The sequence below is a fragment of the Chanos chanos genome, chromosome 11, assembly GCF_902362185.1.
Source record: "Chanos chanos chromosome 11, fChaCha1.1, whole genome shotgun sequence".
NCBI classification, from domain to species: domain Eukaryota; kingdom Metazoa; phylum Chordata; class Actinopteri; order Gonorynchiformes; family Chanidae; genus Chanos; species Chanos chanos.
In genome coordinates, this window is record NC_044505.1 from 24,023,527 (window position 1) to 24,043,602 (window position 20,076).

Consider the following 20,076-nt stretch of genomic DNA (forward strand, 5'->3'; position numbering starts at 1 on the left):
TTTATTTTCGACCCACGTGCGGCGGGTGAATTCACATCTGCCTTTTTTTCTCGCTCTCTCTTCTCTCCCTGTCTGTATCGGTTAGTGGCGTGACTGAAATCTTTTCATGGGCTCCACTCAGGCGTGCTGCGCCCACAGTCGCCCCTTTTTAATCTGGCTGACTATTCACACGGAGATATCAGGAGAGGAGCTGCATTTAAAGGGCAGGTCTCTAAATGCTCCTGTCTCACTTGTTTCTGTCACTGTATGATTTATTGCTTGCCATCGTGGGAGTCCTGATTGGTCCATTCCCCTTTAATATGCCATCATTAGCATAGGCATTCAGCTCAGTGGACCCCTCCTCAGAGAGGTCACGCCAGGTAGACTCAGAGAGCTGAGTGCTGTAATTGAGAAACACCCGAGGGAAAGCAAGTCACTAGAGACAGGGCTTATGCTAATTTTGAAGGCTCTGAGAGTGTGTGTGTGTGTGTGTGTGTGCGCGCGCGCGTGTGTTTGTGTGTGTGTGTGTGTGTGTGTGTGTGTGTGCGTGTGTGTGTGTGTGTGTGCGCACGCGCGTGTGTTTGTGTGTGTGTGTGTGTGTGTGTGTGTGTGTGTGTTTGTGTGTGTGTGTGTGTGTGTGTGTGTGTGTGGCTTGGCTGTGTTCCAACATTCATCACAGTGCTCTGGTAAGCCTGGCAAATGAATAGCTTTTCGCGGTGGTTAAGGCTGTAATTTTGGCTAAATGGCGGGTCTCAGAGAGTAGACGCTGTGTCTGGAGAGAGAGAAGCCAGAATCCGTCTGGTGATCCAGGACAGTGCCAACCTGGCAGTGAACTGCTCGCATAAACCACAGACATGCCCATTGGCCGACAATACAAGTTCTCTCTCTCTCTCTGTTACACACACACACACACACACACACACACACACACAAACATTCTAGCTCCGGATTTGTTCCGATAATGAAAGATACTGTTCATATTGTCGCGCACTTCACCACCACAAAGTCCACTGAATTACTTAAGAACATATAAATAAATTCACATTTATTTCAGGCTTCTGAATTTTTAAGTCCACACAGTCGTTTCCCCTCCGAGCGTTAGGGGGCGCTAATACTTTCAAATGATGATTTTTCTTTAACCTCATCGGACACCGTATTCTCTACTGCTTTGTTTTGGAGGAAGTGCGACCGGAGAGAAGTGTTGCTGTTAACCAAGTTAAAAAGAAAAAGGAAAAAATGACAGAGTACTCTCACGTAAAATCAACCAAACTAGTTCTGAAAGGACTAAAGGACAAGAGGTGGGCAGTGTTCTCTCCGCATAATATCTATCCATCAGATGCTCAGTCTTAGCTAAATAATGTTACCTGGTTGACTGGCCCGCTTAGCCAGTATTAGTTACATGGCTTGTTAATAAACGTGACTACCTCGGCAGTTTGATGCCGTTTTGGTATAACGTTTCCTTTACTCTCGTTCACTTTGTTTTCCACAGTAAAAAGAAGAAACACAAAGACAAAAAGAGAAAGCGAGATGACGAAGAAGAAAAAGTGGACATTGTCGGTGCGTTTTGGCATGTCATGTTTTTAATTCTCCTGCAGTGCGCAGTCTATATCTTTATGACTGAATAAGTGTGACGACCATTCTCACGACAGAACCTATGACGTATAAGTGTGTTGTCGAATTAATGAAACCCGGGTGCTTTTAAAGCTAACCGTAACGATCCATTTCTTTGTAGGGGCGTGGTGGGCTGTACGAAGTTTTGGAGAAATCACAGGCACAGTTGCCATAGAGATGCACAACAGCTCCTACATTCACGCGCTGGACACTGGATTGTTCACTGTCGGCGCGCCCCACAAAGGTAAGTTAGAATCGCAATGCACGGATGTAAACCAAAGTAACAGTTTTCAAATAGCACAGAAAGAAGAAAAGTACGGCAATTTCACACCTCAGTGTCCACGCACAAATCTCTCGCTACACCAGCTCGTTGAAATCACACCGACTGGCAGGAAACAGAGCCTGTAATTGTCGAATGACAAAAAGGGGGAAATCGCTACGGATCATATGTTATTTAGCATAGCCGGTGCCCTCTTAAACTTGCAAGCAATTTTCGTGTTCACACAGAGGAAAGAAGCGATGATTGTTTTTTTCTGTCCTTCTGCTGACTGCGGCACTTAGTAATGCGCAGCGAATGTGTTCGAGACCCTTGGCCGTTTTTTTAAAGTGTCTCGGATTTGCTGGAGCTACTCAAAATCAATTTAGTAGCACAAAATGAAAGTGGCCAGCCGTTGCAAATGGGACTCGGCAGGCCTGAGACTATTAGTCTGCCTGAGCCGATTAGATGCTCGCTGTAGCACGTCTCCTGTTGAAGTCCCGCTATAGGGGATCAGGGCAGAATAAATGTCTTCACGCACACAAGCGAGACATGGACTCCATTCCTGAGTCTTTCGACCATGTCATTGACTATGCTTTGTATGAATGCTTTTAACGGATATCCCGCTCAGAAACGATTAGCGGGGGCTCCATGTAAAGTTAGTGCAGAGGACATGAATACAGTGGAATCGATTAGTGTAGTCATGCGCGAGTTAAGAGAAATTAAACTGCCGATACTCTGGGACTGGCTAAGATCTATCCGGAATAGTGATTTCTAACGACCCATCTCTTATATTTAACAACAGCAGCCAGTGCCGTTCATAATCCCTTAGTTTGAAGAGTTCTACTTTACAAGTTATTCCCGCTGTCACCAAAACACATCCTCTTGCCTCCAGGTTTTGTGTGAACAGATTGAGCATGGACATTAAACCCAGAAGTACAGGAGAGAAGGACTGTTGTCTTTCCTGAAAGTCATTTTAATTTTGTGTGTGTGACATTTTCAGATGATGAGGGTCCTGATCCTCCAGAGCAGTTCACCGCCATCAAACTGTCAGACTCCAGGTTGGTCAAAGTTTCCAATAGACCTGAGCCCAATCATTGAAACCCAGTCTAACAAGTAGTAGAACAGACTAATTCCATGTGTGGATTGACCTTTCACACTGAGTTGGGCTGGTGACATAAGGGACTGGTTGTATGCTGTTACCTCAGTAACATTGTGTGTGTGTGTGTGTGTGTGTTGTAGGATAGCACTGAAGTCAGGCTATGGGAAGTATTTGGGCATAAACTCAGACGGAGCGGTGATTGGACGATCGGATGCCATTGGGTCCAGAGAACAATGGGAGCCTGTGTTTCAGGACGTAAGTACACCTGTCAGTCTTCTCTCACAGCAGTCTGTAAACTGAGGTCGTTGATTGGCTGCTGAAACATTTTATACCGGGCTGGTTTTTCACTGAATTACTATAGATAGGTCTGGACTAAGTTGCTTGTTGAAAGAAGAATGTGAATAGGACTGACTGGTCTTTGAACTTAACCCTTCTTAAGTAAAACAGACCCTGAAACATTCACAACAGTGCTTAGGTGAGTTCTTCATCTGAGCAGATAGTTTTGCTTCCACGATGCGATGTAAGTTAGTTTCATCTGCCTCAGTGTGTGCTGATTTGAGTGTAAGCAGCAGTGAAAAAGCATTGTCATTCCCTGCTCTAATACAGTCATTCCCCTCCTGTCTGTCTTCAAGGGCAAAATGGCTCTTCTTGCAGCAAATAGCTGCTTTATATCCTACAGCGAGAGTGGAGACGTCGTGGCCAAAAGCAAGACAGCCGGGGAGGAGGAGATGATCAAGGTGATGAATATTCATACACTTCTCTGTCGCGCAGGGATCCCATTGGCTCAGATGCCAATGAAATGCAAACATTGGCGAGACGAGAGACGATTCGGTCTTTGTGTACACGCACAGCTGTGAAAATGAAATGCCAATAAAAGAGCGATCTTCGTCTCTGTTTGTCAGATTCGCTCGTGTGCGGAGCGGGAGGTGAAGCAGAAAGATGACATTGCGGATGAGGACAGAGGGAACGTGAAGAGCTGCGAGATAAACTATGTGTGAGTCGTCATCCCCTTTGTCTCTTAAACACAGAGAAACAACCTTGCGCTCATCTGCGTCTGCGCCTGTCAGTCAGTCATCGGAAACATCCGAGTCTCTCAGCAAAGCCCTTAGAGCCTATTGTTAACAACTAATATCAGACATATTAGCACTGATAGCAAACACTTCCCAGAGTCGTTGTGGAGAGACTCTACCAGTCGGGATCGCTGTGCCGCTAAGAGAGAGACATGCAGATCTCATGATTTTGATGAGGCATTTTGGAAATGCGTATGTTTATTCATTCTGCTAACTCTCGTCCGTGATCGTTTATGTGGGTCATGTGATCGTTTAATCAGTTTCCTCTATGCAGTTTTTCACAGCTCAGTCAACACTTGGGAGTAGACAAATATGGAATGGTCGCTAAAAAAGATGGTTAAGGCCTGGTTATTTGTTGTCCTCTTTTTTCTTATTAAAGCTGAAAAATCACGACTGATTGTGAAAAATCCAAACAGGCAAAAAAAACCCAGGCAACCCTAGTCAAAACATCTCCAAACAGATGGTGTTTAGCTGTAATACAATTATGTAAATATGTTCTATCTCCTTGTGACAGGATGGAGCAGTGAATGTGAGGTCCTGCTGGTGGAATTGAATCATGTGACCTTGTTTTCACCTCAGAGTTCCTACATTTCCCCTGCTCTGTTTAGTTTAAAGATGGCTAAATTACAGACTGTCAGTGTGTTGGCCCACAGACATTCCTGTGTATAGACAGGGAGAGGTTTATTTGTGTGTATTAGAGTCAGTGCCTATAGACAGGAGTGTGTGTGTGTTGGGGTCAGTGGCTATAGATAGGAGGGTCTGTGTCTGGGTGAGTCAGTGTCTGTAGGCAGGGAGTGGTGTGTGTGTGTGTGTGTGTGGACACATGTCAGTGTCTATAGACAGGGAGATATGTTTGATGTGCGTGTGTGTGAGAGAGTCAGTGTCTATAGACAGGGAGATGTGCTTGATGTGCGTGTGTGTTTGTGTGTTTGTGTGTGTGTGTGTGAGAGAGTCAGTGTCTATAGACAGGGAGATATGTTTGATGTGTGTGTGCGTGTGCGCATGCGTGTGTGTGTGTGTGTGTGTGAGAGAGTCAGTGTCTATAGGCAGGGAGGTGTGTGCGCGTGCTTGTGTGTGTGTGTGAGTCAGAGTCTATAGACAGGGAGATGTGTTTGGTGTGTGTGTGCGAGAATCAGTGTCTACAGACAGGCAGATGAGTGATGTGTGCATAATGTGAAGGTCAGAACTGTTTGGGATGCAGCTAATCGATATCCTTGAGTGTTTCCTACAGAAACATCTGAGTATATGAATTGTCTGAGCATATTAATACTGGACACTTACTCATGTACACATCCAAAAGTCTGCCTGCTTTTCTGAATGAACACTTTTCAGGAATCCCACAAAACATTCCACACTTTTATGATAACAGCTCATCTTGTCATGTAGATGGAAGAGAATTATATTTAGAGACGAGGTGTCTGTTTGTGTCTGTGTGCGTAACTGTGAGTGTTAGAAGCACACATATTGATTTATAAAGTGTTTTTGAATGACAGAAAGAAGTTCCAGAGTTTCCAGGACAGAAAGCTGAGGGTAAACGAGGAGGACAGTGGTGTTCTGAAAAAGGCAAGATCTGATGGGAAATTCCATGAAGCGCTGCTGGACAGGTGAGAACACTAACATCACAATGCCTGTTGTTCCTATAGAAGCAGGAACACTGACATCACAAGACCTTGTGTTGCCATAGAGTTTGGAACACTGACATCACAATACCTAGTATTCCTCTAGAACTAAGAACACTGACGTCACAAGATCGTGTGTTGCCATAGAGTTTGGAACACTGACATCACAATAGCTAGCATTCCTGTAGAATCAAGAACACTGACATCACAACACCTAGCTCTCCTATAGAACTAAAAACACTGACATCACAGTACTTAGCACTCCTATAGAATTAAGAACACTGACATCACAAGATCTTTTGTTGCCATAGGGTTTGGAACACTGACATCACAATAGCTAACATTCCTGTAGAATCAAGAACACTGACATCACAACACCTAGCACTCCTATAGAGCGAAAACCACTGACATCACAGTACTTAGCACTCCTATAGAATTAAGAACACTGACATAACAATACCTAGCACTCCTATAGAACTAAGAACACTGACATCACAATAGCTAGCATTCCTATAGAACAAAGAACACTGACATCACAATACCTAGCACTCCTATAGAACTAAGAACACTGACATCACAGTACCTTGCACTCCTGTAGAACTAAGAACACTGACATCACAATACCTAGCACTCCTATAGAATTGAGAACACTGACATAACAATACCTAGCACTCCTATAGAACTAAGAACACTGACATCACAATACCTAGCACTCCTATAGAACTAAGAATACTGACATCACAATACTTAGCATTCCTATAGAACTAAGAACAGTGACATCACAATACCTAGCATTCCTATAGAATTAGGAACAGTGACATCACAATACCTAGCATTCCTATAGAACTAAGGACACTGACATTACAGTACCTCGCATTGCTACAGAACTTAGAACACTGACATCACAATACCTAGCATTCCTCTACAATTAAGAACACTGACATCACAGTGAGTAGTATTCCTATAGGTCATTGAGGCAAAAACTCAGGTATGGGAGAAGTTTGGGGAGGCCATGGAAAAGGACTTTCGGTTGGCCTCAAAGAGGTTCTGGCAAACCGTCAGGCGACTTATGCGGGGCAGGCAGGGCCTTGTCCAGGCTGTTCTCAGCAGGGACGAGGAGGTTCTGACCTCAACTGAGTGGTCGGACAATGGAAGGAACAGTTTGAGGAGCTCTTTAACCTGACCGACACGCCTTCCAAAGAGGAGGCAGGGCCAGAACATTCAGGAGGGTTGTCACCCATCTCTCTTGCAGAGGTCACTGAGGCAGTTAGGAAACTCCGCAGTGGCCTGGTGCCAGAAGTGGATGAGATCCGCTCTGAAATGCTGAAGGCTTTGGATGTTGTTGGGCTGTCATGGCTGACATGCCTCTTCAATGTTGCGTGGAAGTCAGGGACAGTACCTGTGTGGCAGACAGGAGTGGTGATCCCCCTTTTTGAAAAGGGGGACCGGAGAGTGCGCTCCAATTATTGGGGTATCACACTGCTCAGCCTCCCTGGGAAAGCCTACTGCAGGGTACTGGAAAGGAGACTGCGGCCGATTGTCAAACCTCGGATCTAGGAGGAACAATGTGGATTCCGTCCTGGCCATGGAACAGCGGATGAGCTGTTCACCCTTGCACAGATACTGGAGGGACCATTGGAGTTTGCCAATCCAGTCTACATGTTTTTTGTGGATCTGGAGAAGGCTTACGATCGTGTTCCTCGGTCTGTCCTGTGGGGGGTACTGCGGGAGTATGGGGTGCCAGGTTCGCTGCTGCGAGCCAGTTGGTCCCTGTATAACCGTAGTGAGAGCTGTGTCCGTATTCTCGGCACAAAGTCAAACTCATTCCCAGTGAGTGCTGGACTCCGTCAGGGCTGTACCTTGTCTCCAATCTTGTTCTTGATTTTCATGGACAGGATTTCAAGGCGCAATCAGGGTGAGGAGGGTGTCCAGTACGGTGGCCTCAGGATTGCATCTCTGCTTTTTGCAGATGATGTGGTTCTGTTGGCCTCATCAAACTGTGACCTCCAGCATGCATTGGGATGGTTTGCAGCCGAGTGTGAAGCGGTAGGGATGAGGATCAGCACCTCCAAGTCTGAGGCCATGGTCCTATGCCGTAAGAAGATGTCTTGCCCCCTCCGAGATGGGACTGAGTTACTGCCTCAAGTGGAGCAGTTCAAGTATGTCGGGGTCTTGTTCACGAGCAAGGGTAAAATGGAGTGGGAGATCGACAAGCGGATCGGGGCGGCAGCAGTCATGCGGTCGATGTACCGGACCGTCATGGTAGAGCAGTTGAGTCAGAGGGCAAGTCTCTCAATTTATTAGTCGATCGTTCTTCCAACCCTCAACTTTGGTCAGCTGGCTTTCCCACTGACATTACAATACCAAGTGATCCTCTAGAACTAAGAACACTGACATCACAAGACCTAGCATTCCTATTGGACTAAGAACACTGACAATACATTACTCAGCATTCCTATAGAACTAATAACACTGACATCACAAGACCATGGATTGCCAGAGTTTGGAACACTGACATCACAATAGCTAGCATTCCTATAGGATTACAAACACTGACACCACAATACCTAACATTGCTATAAAACTAAGAACACTGACATCACAAGTCGTTGTAGTGCTATTTAGTTTTGAGCACTGACTTCACAATACCTAGTGTTCCACTGGAACTAAGAACACTGACATCACAATACCTAGCATTCCTAAGGAACTAAGAACACTGACACCACAATACCTGGTATTGCTATAGAACTAAGAACACTGACATCACAAAATCTTGTGTTGTAATAGTGTTTTGGAACGCTTACATCACAATAGGTAGCATTCCTATAGAATCAAAAGCACTGACATCACAACACCTTGTGTTCCTCTACAAGTAAGAACGCTGACATCACAATACCTCGCATTCCTTTAGAATTGAGAGCACTGACATCACAATACCTAGCATTCCTATAGGACTAAAAACACTGACATCACAAGACCTTGTGTTGCCATAGAGTTTGGAACACTGACGTCACAATAGCTAGCATTCCTTTAGAATCAAAAGCACTGACATCACAATACCTAGTGTTCCTACAGATCTAAGAATACTGACATCACAATGCCTCACATTCCTTTAGAATTGAGAGCACTGACATCACAATACCTAGCATTCCTATACTACTAAGAACACTGACATCAAAAGACCTTGTGTTGCCATAGAGTTTGGAACACTGACATCACAATACCTAGCAGTCCTGTAGAATCAGAAGCACTGACATCACAATACTTAGTGTTCCTGGAGGTCTAAGAACACTGACATCACAATACCTCGCATTCATTTAGAATTGAGAGCACTGACATCACAATACCTAGCATTCCTATAGGACTAAGAACACTGACATCACAACAGCTTGTGTTGCCATAGAGTTTGGAACACTGACATCACAATACCTAGCATTACTATAGGACTAAGAACACTGACATCACAAGAGCTTGTGTTACCATAGTGTTTGGAACACTGACGTCACAATAGCTAGCATTTCTGAAGAATCAAAAGCACTGACATCACAATACCTATTGTTCCAACACATCTAAGAACACTGACATCACAATACCTCACATTCCTTTAGAATTGAGAGCACTGACATCACAATACCTAGCATTCTTATAGAACTAGGAACACTGACATCACAAGACCTTGTGTTGCCATAGCATTTGGAACACTGACGTCACAATACCTAGCATTGCTTTGGAATCAAAAGCACTGTCATCACAATAGCTAGCATTCCTTTAGGACTAAGAACACTGACATCACAATACCTAGCATTCCTTTAGAATTGAGAGCACTGACATCACAATACCTAGCATTCCTATAGGACTAAGAACACTGACATCACAACAGCTTGTGTTGCCATAGAGTTTGGAACACTGACATCACAATACCTAGCATTACTATAGGACTAAGAACACTGACATCACAAGAGCTTGTGTTACCATAGTGTTTGGAACACTGACGTCACAATAGCTAGCATTTCTGAAGAATCAAAAGCACTGACATCACAATACCTATTGTTCCAACAGATCTAAGAACACTGACATCACAATACCTCACATTCCTTTAGAATTGAGAGCACTGACATCACAATACCTAGCATTCTTATAGAACTAGGAACACTGACATCACAAGACCTTGTGTTGCCATAGCGTTTGGAACACTGACGTCACAATACCTAGCATTGCTTTGGAATCAAAAGCACTGACATCACAATAGCTAGCATTCCTTTAGGACTAAGAACACTGACATCACAATACCTAGCATTCCTTTAGAATTGAGAGCACTGACATCACAATACCTAGCATTCCCATAGGACTAAGAACACTGACATCACAATTCCGAGGATTTCTATAGAACTAAAAACATTGACATCACAATAGCTAGCATTCCTTTAGAATCAAGTGGACTGACATCACAATACCTAGTGTTCCTACAGATCTAAGAACGCTGTCATCACAATACCTCGCATTCCTTTAGAATTCAGAACACTGACATCACAATTCCTAGCATTTCTATAGAACTAAAAACACTGACATCACAAGAGCTTGTGTTGCCATAGAGTTTAGAACACTGACATCACAATACCTAGCTTTCCTGTAGAATCGAAAGCACTGACATCACAATACCTAGCATTACTATAAGACTAAGGACACTGACATCACATGACCTTGTGTTGCCATAGAGTTTGGAACACTGATGTCACAATAGCTAGCATTCCTGTAGAATCAAAAGCACTGACATCACAATACCTAGTGTTCCTACAGATCTAAGAACACTGACATCACAATACCTCGCATTCCTTTAGAATTGAGAGCACTGACATCACAATACCTAGCATTCCTATAGGACTAAGAACACTGACATCACAAGAACTTGTGTTGCCATAGAGTTTAGAACACTGACATCACAATAGGTAGCATTCCTGTAGAGTCAAAAGCACTGACATCACAATACCTAGTGTTCCTACACATCTAAGAACACTGACATCACAATACCTCGCATTCCTTTAGAATTGAGAGCACTGACATCACAATACCTAGCATTCCTATAGGACTAAGAACACTCACATCAAAACAGCTTGTGTTGCCATAGAGTTTAGAACACTGACATCACAAGACCTTGTGTTGCCATAGAGTTTGGAACACTGACATCACAATAGCTAGCATTCCTGTAGAATCAAGAGGACTGACATCACAATACCTACCATTCCTATAGGACTAAGAACACTGACATCACAATATCTAGTGCTCCTATAGATCTAAGAACACTGACATCACAATACCTCGCATTCTTTTAGAATTGAGAGCACTGACATCACAATACCTAGCATTCCTTTAAAATTGAGAGCACTGACATCAAAAGACCTTGTGTTGCCATAGAGTTTGGAACACTGAAATCACAATAGCTAGCTTTCCTATAGAATCCAGAGGACTGACATCACAATACCTAGTGTTCCTACAGATCTAAGAACACTGACATCACAATACCTCGCATTCCTTTAGAATTGCGAGCACTGACATCTCAATACCTAGCATTCCTATAAGACTAAGGACACTGACATCACATGACCTTGTGTTGCCATAGAGTTTGGAACACTGACATCACAATACCTTGCATTCCTTTAGAATTGAGAGCACTGACATCACAATACCTAGCATTCCTATAGGACTAAGAACACTGACATCACAAGACCTTGTGTTGCCATAGAGTTTGGAACACTGACATCACAATAGCTAGCATTCCTGTAGAATCAAGAGGACTGACATCACAATACCTACCATTCCTATAGGACTAAGAACACTGACATCACAATATCTAGTGCTCCTACAGATCTAAGAACACTGACATCACAATACCTCGCATTCCTTTAGAATTGAGAGCACTGACATCACAATACCTAGCATTCCTATAGGACTAAGAACACTGACATCACAACAGCTTGTGTTGCCATAGGGTTTGGAACACTGACATCACAATACCTAGCATTACTATAGGACTAAGAACACTGACATCACAAGAGCTTGTGTTGCCATAGAGTTTAGAACACTGACATCACAATAGCTAGCATTCCTGCAGAATCAAGAGGACTGACATCACAATATCTAGTGTTCCTACAGATCTAAGAACACTGACATCACAATAGCTAGCATTCCTTTAGAATTGAGAGCACTGTCATCACAATACCTAGTGTTCCTACAGATCTAAGAACACTGACATCACAATAGCTAGCATTCCTTTAGAATTGAGAGCACTGACATCACAATACCTAGCATTCCTATAGGACTAAGAACACTCACATCACAAGAGCTTGTGTTGCCATAGACTTTGGAACACTGACATCACAATACCTAGCATTACTATAGGACTAAGAACACTGACATCACAAGAACTTGTGTTGCCATAGAGTTTAGAACACTGACATCACAATAGGTAGCATTCCTGTAGAGTCAAAAGCACTGACATCACAATACCTAGTGTTCCTACACATCTAAGAACACTGACATCACAATACCTCGCATTCCTTTAGAATTGAGAGCACTGACATCACAATACCTAGCATTCCTATAGGACTAAGAACACTCACATCAAAACAGCTTGTGTTGCCATAGAGTTTAGAGCACTGACATCACAAGACCTTGTGTTGCCATAGAGTTTGGAACACTGACATCACAATAGCTAGCATTCCTGTAGAATCAAGAGGACTGACATCACAATACCTACCATTCCTATAGGACTAAGAACACTGACATCACAATATCTAGTGCTCCTATAGATCTAAGAACACTGACATCACAATACCTCGCATTCTTTTAGAATTGAGAGCACTGACATCACAATACCTAGCATTCCTTTAAAATTGAGAGCACTGACATCAAAAGACCTTGTGTTGCCATAGAGTTTGGAACACTAAAATCACAATAGCTAGCTTTCCTATAGAATCCAGAGGACTGACATCACAATACCTAGTGTTCCTACAGATCTGAGAACACTGACATCACAATACCTCGCATTCCTTTAGAATTGCGAGCACTGACATCTCAATACCTAGCATTCCTATAAGACTAAGGACACTGACATCACATGACCTTGTGTTGCCATAGAGTTTGGAACACTGACATCACAATACCTTGCATTCCTTTAGAATTGAGAGCACTGACATCACAATACCTAGCATTCCTATAGGACTAAGAACACTGACATCACAAGACCTTGTGTTGCCATAGAGTTTGGAACACTGACATCACAATACCTACCATTCCTATAGGACTAAGAACACTGACATCACAATATCTAGTGCTCCTACAGATCTAAGAACACTGACATCACAATACCTCGCATTCCTTTAGAATTGAGAGCACTGACATCACAATACCTAGCATTCCTATAGGACTAAGAACACTGACATCACAACAGCTTGTGTTGCCATAGGGTTTGGAACACTGACATCACAATACCTAGCATTACTATAGGACTAAGAACACTGACATCACAAGAGCTTGTGTTGCCATAGAGTTTAGAACACTGACATCACAATAGCTAGCATTCCTGCAGAATCAAGAGGACTGACATCACAATATCTAGTGTTCCTACAGATCTAAGAACACTGACATCACAATAGCTAGCATTCCTTTAGAATTGAGAGCACTGACATCACAATACCTAGCATTCCTACAGATCTAAGAACACTGACATCACAATACCTCGCATTCCTTTAGAATTGAGAGCACTGACATCACAATACCTAGCATTCCTATAGGACTAAGAACACTGACATCACAATATCTAGTGCTCCTACAGATCTAAGAACACTGACATCACAATACCTCGCATTCTTTTAGAATTGAGAGCACTGACATCACAATACCTAGCATTCCTTTAAAATGGAGAGGACTGACATCAAAAGACCTTGTGTTGCCATAGAGTTTGGAACACTGATGTCACAATAGCTAGCATTCCTGTAGAATCAAAAGCACTGACATCACAATACCTAGTGTTCCTACAGATCTAAGAACACTGACATCACAATACCTCGCATTCATTTAGAATTGAGAGCACTGACATCACAATACCTAGCATTCCTATAAGACTAAGGACACTGACATCACATGACCTTGTGTTGCCATAGAGTTTGGAACACTGATGTCACAATAGCTAGCATTCCTGTAGAATCAAAAGCACTGTCATCACAATACCTAGTGTTCCTACAGATCTAAGAACACTGACATCACAATAGCTAGCATTCCTTTAGAATTGAGAGCACTGACATCACAATACCTAGCATTCCTATAGGACTAAGAACACTCACATCACAAGAGCTTGTGTTGCCATAGACTTTGGAACACTGACATCACAATACCTAGCATTCCTATAGAACTAAGAACACTGACATCACAAGACCTTGTGTTGCCATAGAGTTTGGAACACTGGCATCACAATAGCTAGCATTCCTTTAGAATTGAGAGCACTGACATCACAATACCTAGCATTCCTACAGATCTAAGAACACTGACATCACAATACCTCGCATTCCTTTAGAATTGAGAGCACTGACATCACAATACCTAGCATTCCTATAGGACTAAGAACACTGACATCACAAGAACTTGTGTTGCCATAGAGTTTAGAACACTGACATCACAATAGGTAGCATTCCTGTAGAGTCAAAAGCACTGACATCACAATACCTAGTGTTCCTACACATCTAAGAACACTGACATCACAATACCTCGCATTCCTTTAGAATTGAGAGCACTGACATCACAATACCTAGCATTCCTATAGGACTAAGCACACTCACATCAAAACAGCTTGTGTTGCCATAGAGTTTAGAACACTGACATCACAAGAGCTTGTGTTGCCATAGAGTTTGGAACACTGACATCACAATAGCTAGCATTCCTGTAGAATCAAGAGGACTGACATCACAATACCTACCATTCCTATAGGACTAAGAACACTGACATCACAATATCTAGTGCTCCTACAGATCTAAGAACACTGACATCACAATACCTAGCATTCCGTTAAAATTGAGAGCACTGACATCAAAAGACCTTGTGTTGCCATAGAGTTTGGAACACTGATGTCACAATAGCTAGCATTCCTATAGAATCAAAAGCACTGACATCACAATACCTAGTGTTCCTACAGATCTAAGAACACTGACATCACAATACCTCGCATTCCTTTAGAATTGCGAGCACTGACATCTCAATACCTAGCATTCCTATAGGACTAAGAACACTGACATCACAATATCTAGTGCTCCTACAGATCTAAGAACACTGACATCACAATACCTAGCATTCCGTTAAAATTGAGAGCACTGACATCAAAAGACCTTGTGTTGCCATAGAGTTTGGAACACTGATGTCACAATAGCTAGCATTCCTATAGAATCAAAAGCACTGACATCACAATACCTAGTGTTCCTACAGATCTAAGAACACTGACATCACAATACCTCGCATTCCTTTAGAATTGCGAGCACTGACATCTCAATACCTAGCATTCCTATAAGACTAAGGACACTGACATCACATGACCTTGTGTTGCCATAGAGTTTGGAACACTGATGTCACAATAGCTAGCATTCCTGTAGAATCAAAAGGACTGACATCACAATACCTAGTGTTCCTACAGATCTAAGGACACTGACATCACAATACCTCGCATTCCTTTAGAATTGAGAGCACTGACATCACAATACCTAGCATTCCTATAGGACTAAGAACACTGACATCACAACAGCTTGTGTTGCCATAGAGTTTGGAACACTGACATCACAAAACCTAGCATTACTATAGGACTAAGAACACTGACATCACAAGAGTTTGTGTTGCCACTGAGTTTGGAACACTGACATCACAATACCTAGCATTCCTGTAGAATGAAGAGGACTGACATCACAATACCTATTGTTCCAACAGATCTAAGAACACTGACATCACAATACTTCGCATTCCTTTAGAATTGAGAGCACTGACATCACAATTCCTAGCATTCCTATAGAACTAAGAACACTGACATCACAAGACCTTGTGTTGCCATAGAGTTTGGAACACTGACATCACAATACCTCGCATTCCTTTAGAATTCAGAACACTGACATCACAAAAGCTAGGATTTCTATAGGACTAAAAACACTGACATCACAAGAGCTTGTGTTACTATAGTGTTTGGAACACTGACGTCACAAAAGCTAGCATTCCTGTAGAATCAAAAGCACTGTCATCACAATACCTAGTGTTCCTACAGATCTAAGAACACTGACATCACAACACCTCGCATTCCTTTAGAATTGAGAGCACTGACATCACAATACCTAGCATTCCTATAGGACTAAGAACACTCACATCAAAACAGCTTGTGTTGCCATAGAGTTTAGAACACTGACATCACAATAGCTAGAATTCCTTTGGAATTGAGAGCACTGACATCACAATACCTAGTGTTCCTACAGATCTAAGAATACTGACATCACAATGCCTCACATTCCTTTAGAATTGAGAGCACTGATATCACAATACCTAGCATTCCTATACTACTAAGAACACTGACATCACAAGACCTTGTGTTGCCATAGAGTTTGGAACACTGACATCACAATACCTAGCAGTCCTGTAGAATCAGAAGCACTGACATCACAATACTTAGTGTTCCTGGAGGTCTAAGAACACTGACATCACAAGAGCTTGTGTTACCATAGTGTTTGGAGCACTGACGTCACAATAGCTAGCATTTCTGTAGAATCAAAAGCACTGTCATCACAATACCTAGTGTTCCTACAGATCTAAGAACACTGACATCACAATACCTCGCATTCATTTAGAATTGAGAGCACTGACATCACAATACCTAGCATTCCTATAGGACTAAGAACACTGACATCACAACAGCTTGTGTTGCCATAGAGTTTGGAACACTGACATCACAATACCTAGCATTACTATAGGACTAAGAACACTGACATCACAAGAGCTTGTGTTGCCATAGAGTTTAGAACACTGCCATCACAATAGCTAGCATTCCTGTAGAATCAAAAGCACTGACATCACAATACCTAGAGTTTCTACAGATCTAAGAACACTGACATCACAATACCTCGCATTCCTTTAGAATTGAGAGCACTGACATCCCATTACCTAGCATTCCTATAGGACTAAGAACACTGACATCACAAGAGTTTGTGTTGCCACTGAGTTTGGAACACTGACATCACAATAACTAGCATTCCTGTAGAATGAAGAGGACTGACATCACAATACCTATTGTTCCAACAGATCTAAGAACACTGACATCACAATACCTCGCATTCCTTTAGAATTGAGAGCACTGATATCACAATACCTAGCATTCCTATAGAACTAAGAACACTGACATCACAAGACCTTGTGTTGCCATAGAGTTTGGAACACTGACATCACAATACCTCGCATTCCTTTAGAATTCAGAACACTGACATCACAATAGCTAGGATTTCTATAGGACTAAAAACACTGACTTCACAAGAGCTTGTGTTACTATAGTGTTTGGAACACTAACGTCACAAAAGCTAGCATTCCTGTAGAATCAAAAGCACTGTCATCACAATACCTAGTGTTCCTACAGATCTAAGAACACTGACATCACAATACCTTGCATTCCTTTAGAATTGAGAGCACTGACATCACAATACCTAGCATTCCTATAGGACTAAGAACACTGACATCACAAGACCTTGTGTTGCCATAGAGTTTGGAACACTGACATCACAATAGCTAGCATTCCTGTAGAATCAAGAGGACTGACATCACAATACCTACCATTCCTATAGGACTAAGAACACTGACATCACAATATCTAGTGCTCCTACAGATCTAAGAACACTGACATCACAATACCTCGCATTCTTTTAGAATTGAGAGCACTGACATCACAATACCTAGCATTCCTTTAAAATTGAGAGCACTGACATCAAAAGACCTTGTGTTGCCATAGAGTTTGGAACACTGAAATCACAATAGCTAGCTTTCCTATAGAATCCAGAGGACTGACATCACAATACCTAGTGTTCCTACAGATCTAAGAACACTGACATCACAATACCTCGCATTCCTTTTGAATTGCGAGCACTGACATCTCAATACCTAGCATTCCTATAAGACTAAGGACACTGACATCACATGACCTTGTGTTGCCATAGAGTTTGGAACGCTGATGTCACAATAGCTGGCATTCCTGTAGAATCAAAAGCACTGACATCACAATACCTAGTGTTCCTACAGATCTAAGAACACTGACATCACAATACCTCGCATTCCTTTAGAATTGAGAGCACTGACATCACAATACCTAGCATTCCTATAGGACTAAGAACACTGACATCACAACAGCTTGTGTTGCCATAGAGTTTGGAACACTGACATCACAATACCTAGCATTATTATAGGACTAAGAACACTGACATCACAAGAGCTTGTGTTGCCATAGAGTTTAGAACACTGACATCACAATAGCTAGCATTCCTGTAGAATCAAGAGGACTGACATCACAATATCTAGTGTTCCTACAGATCTAAGAACACTGACATCACAATAGCTAGCATTCCTTTAGAATTGAGAGCACTGACATCACAATACCTAGCATTCCTTTAAAATTGAGAGCACTGACATCAAAAGACCTTGTGTTGCCATAGAGTTTGGAACACTGAAATCACAATAGCTAGCTTTCCTATAGAATCCAGAGGACTGACATCACAATACCTAGTGTTTCTACAGATCTAAGAACACTGACATCACAATACCTCGCATTCCTTTAGAATTGCGAGCACTGACATCTCAATACCTAGCATTCCTATAAGACTAAGGACACTGACATCACATGACCTTGTGTTGCCATAGAGTTTGGAAAACTGATGTCACAATAGCTAGCATTCCTGTAGAGTCAAAAGCACTGACATCACAATACCTAGTGTTCCTACAGATCTAAGAACACTGACATCACAATACCTCGCATTCCTTTAGAATTGAGAGCACTGATATCACAATACCTAGCATTCCTATAGAACTAAGAACACTGACATCACAAGACCTTGTGTTGCCATAGAGTTTGGAACACTGACATCACAATACCTCGCATTCCTTTAGAATTCAGAACACTGACATCACAAAAGCTAGGATTTCTATAGGACTAAAAACACTGACTTCACAAGAGCTTGTGTTACTATAGTGTTTGGAACACTGACGTCACAAAAGCTAGCATTCCTGTAGAATCAAAAGCACTGTCATCACAATACCTAGTGTTCCTACAGATCTAAGAACACTGACATCACAATACCTTGCATTCCTTTAGAATTGAGAGCACTGACATCACAATACCTAGCATTCCTATAGGACTAAGAACACTGACATCACAAGACCTTGTGTTGCCATAGAGTTTGGAACACTGACATCACAATAGCTAGCATTCCTGTAGAATCAAGAGGACTGACATCACAATACCTACCATTCCTATAGGACTAAGAACACTGACATCACAATATCTAGTGCTCCTACAGATCTAAGAACACTGACATCACAATACCTCGCATTCTTTTAGAATTGAGAGCACTGACATCACAATACCTAGCATTCCTTTAAAATTGAGAGCACTGACATCAAAAGACCTTGTGTTGCCATAGAGTTTGGAACACTGAAATCACAATAGCTAGCTTTCCTATAGAATCCAGAGGACTGACATCACAATACCTAGTGTTCCTACAGATCTAAGAACACTGACATCACAATACCTCGCATTCCTTTAGAATTGCGAGCACTGACATCTCAATACCTAGCATTCCTATAAGACTAAGGACACTGACATCACATGACCTTGTGTTGCCATAGAGTTTGGAACACTGATGTCACAATAGCTGGCATTCCTGTAGAATCAAAAGCACTGACATCACAATACCTAGTGTTCCTACAGATCTAAGAACACTGACATCACAACACCTCGCATTCATTTAGAATTGAGAGCACTGACATCACAATACCTAGCATTCCTATAGGACTAAGAACACTGACATCACAACAGCTTGTGTTGCCATAGAGTTTGGAACACTGACATCACAATACCTAGCATTACTATAGGACTAAGAACACTGACATCACAAGAGCTTGTGTTGCCATAGAGTTTAGAACACTGCCATCACAATAGCTAGCATTCCTGTAGAATCAAAAGCACTGACATCACAATACCTAGAGTTTCTACAGATCTAAGAACACTGACATCACAATACCTCGTATTCCTTTAGAATTGAGAGCACTGACATCCCATTACCTAGCATTCCTATAGGACTAAGAACACTGACATCACAAGAGTTTGTGTTGCCACTGAGTTTGGAACACTGACATCACAATAACTAGCATTCCTGTAGAATGAAG

At 42.2% G+C, this 20,076-nt stretch overlaps 1 protein-coding gene across 2 annotated transcripts in view; it reads left to right on the forward strand.

The window, feature by feature from the left end:
* Positions 1-1,180: 1,180 nt before the first annotated feature.
* Positions 1,181-20,076, forward strand: part of frg1 (FSHD region gene 1) — a 40,799-nt gene continuing 21,903 nt past the window's right edge. Inside the window, exons 1-8 of one of the 2 annotated variants that reach the window (XM_030788088.1) lie at positions 1,181-1,277; positions 1,469-1,536; positions 1,712-1,834; positions 2,850-2,907; positions 3,089-3,203; positions 3,581-3,685; positions 3,851-3,942; positions 5,512-5,622. In XM_030788088.1, the coding sequence (XP_030643948.1) occupies positions 1,216-1,277; positions 1,469-1,536; positions 1,712-1,834; positions 2,850-2,907; positions 3,089-3,203; positions 3,581-3,685; positions 3,851-3,942; positions 5,512-5,622 (734 nt within the window). In that variant the 5' untranslated portion in view covers positions 1,181-1,215. Of the gene's footprint in view, positions 1,278-1,468; positions 1,537-1,711; positions 1,835-2,849; positions 2,908-3,088; positions 3,204-3,580; positions 3,686-3,850; positions 3,943-5,511; positions 5,627-20,076 lie in introns of those variants that run through there. The other variant, XM_030788089.1, reaches the window with a different exon arrangement.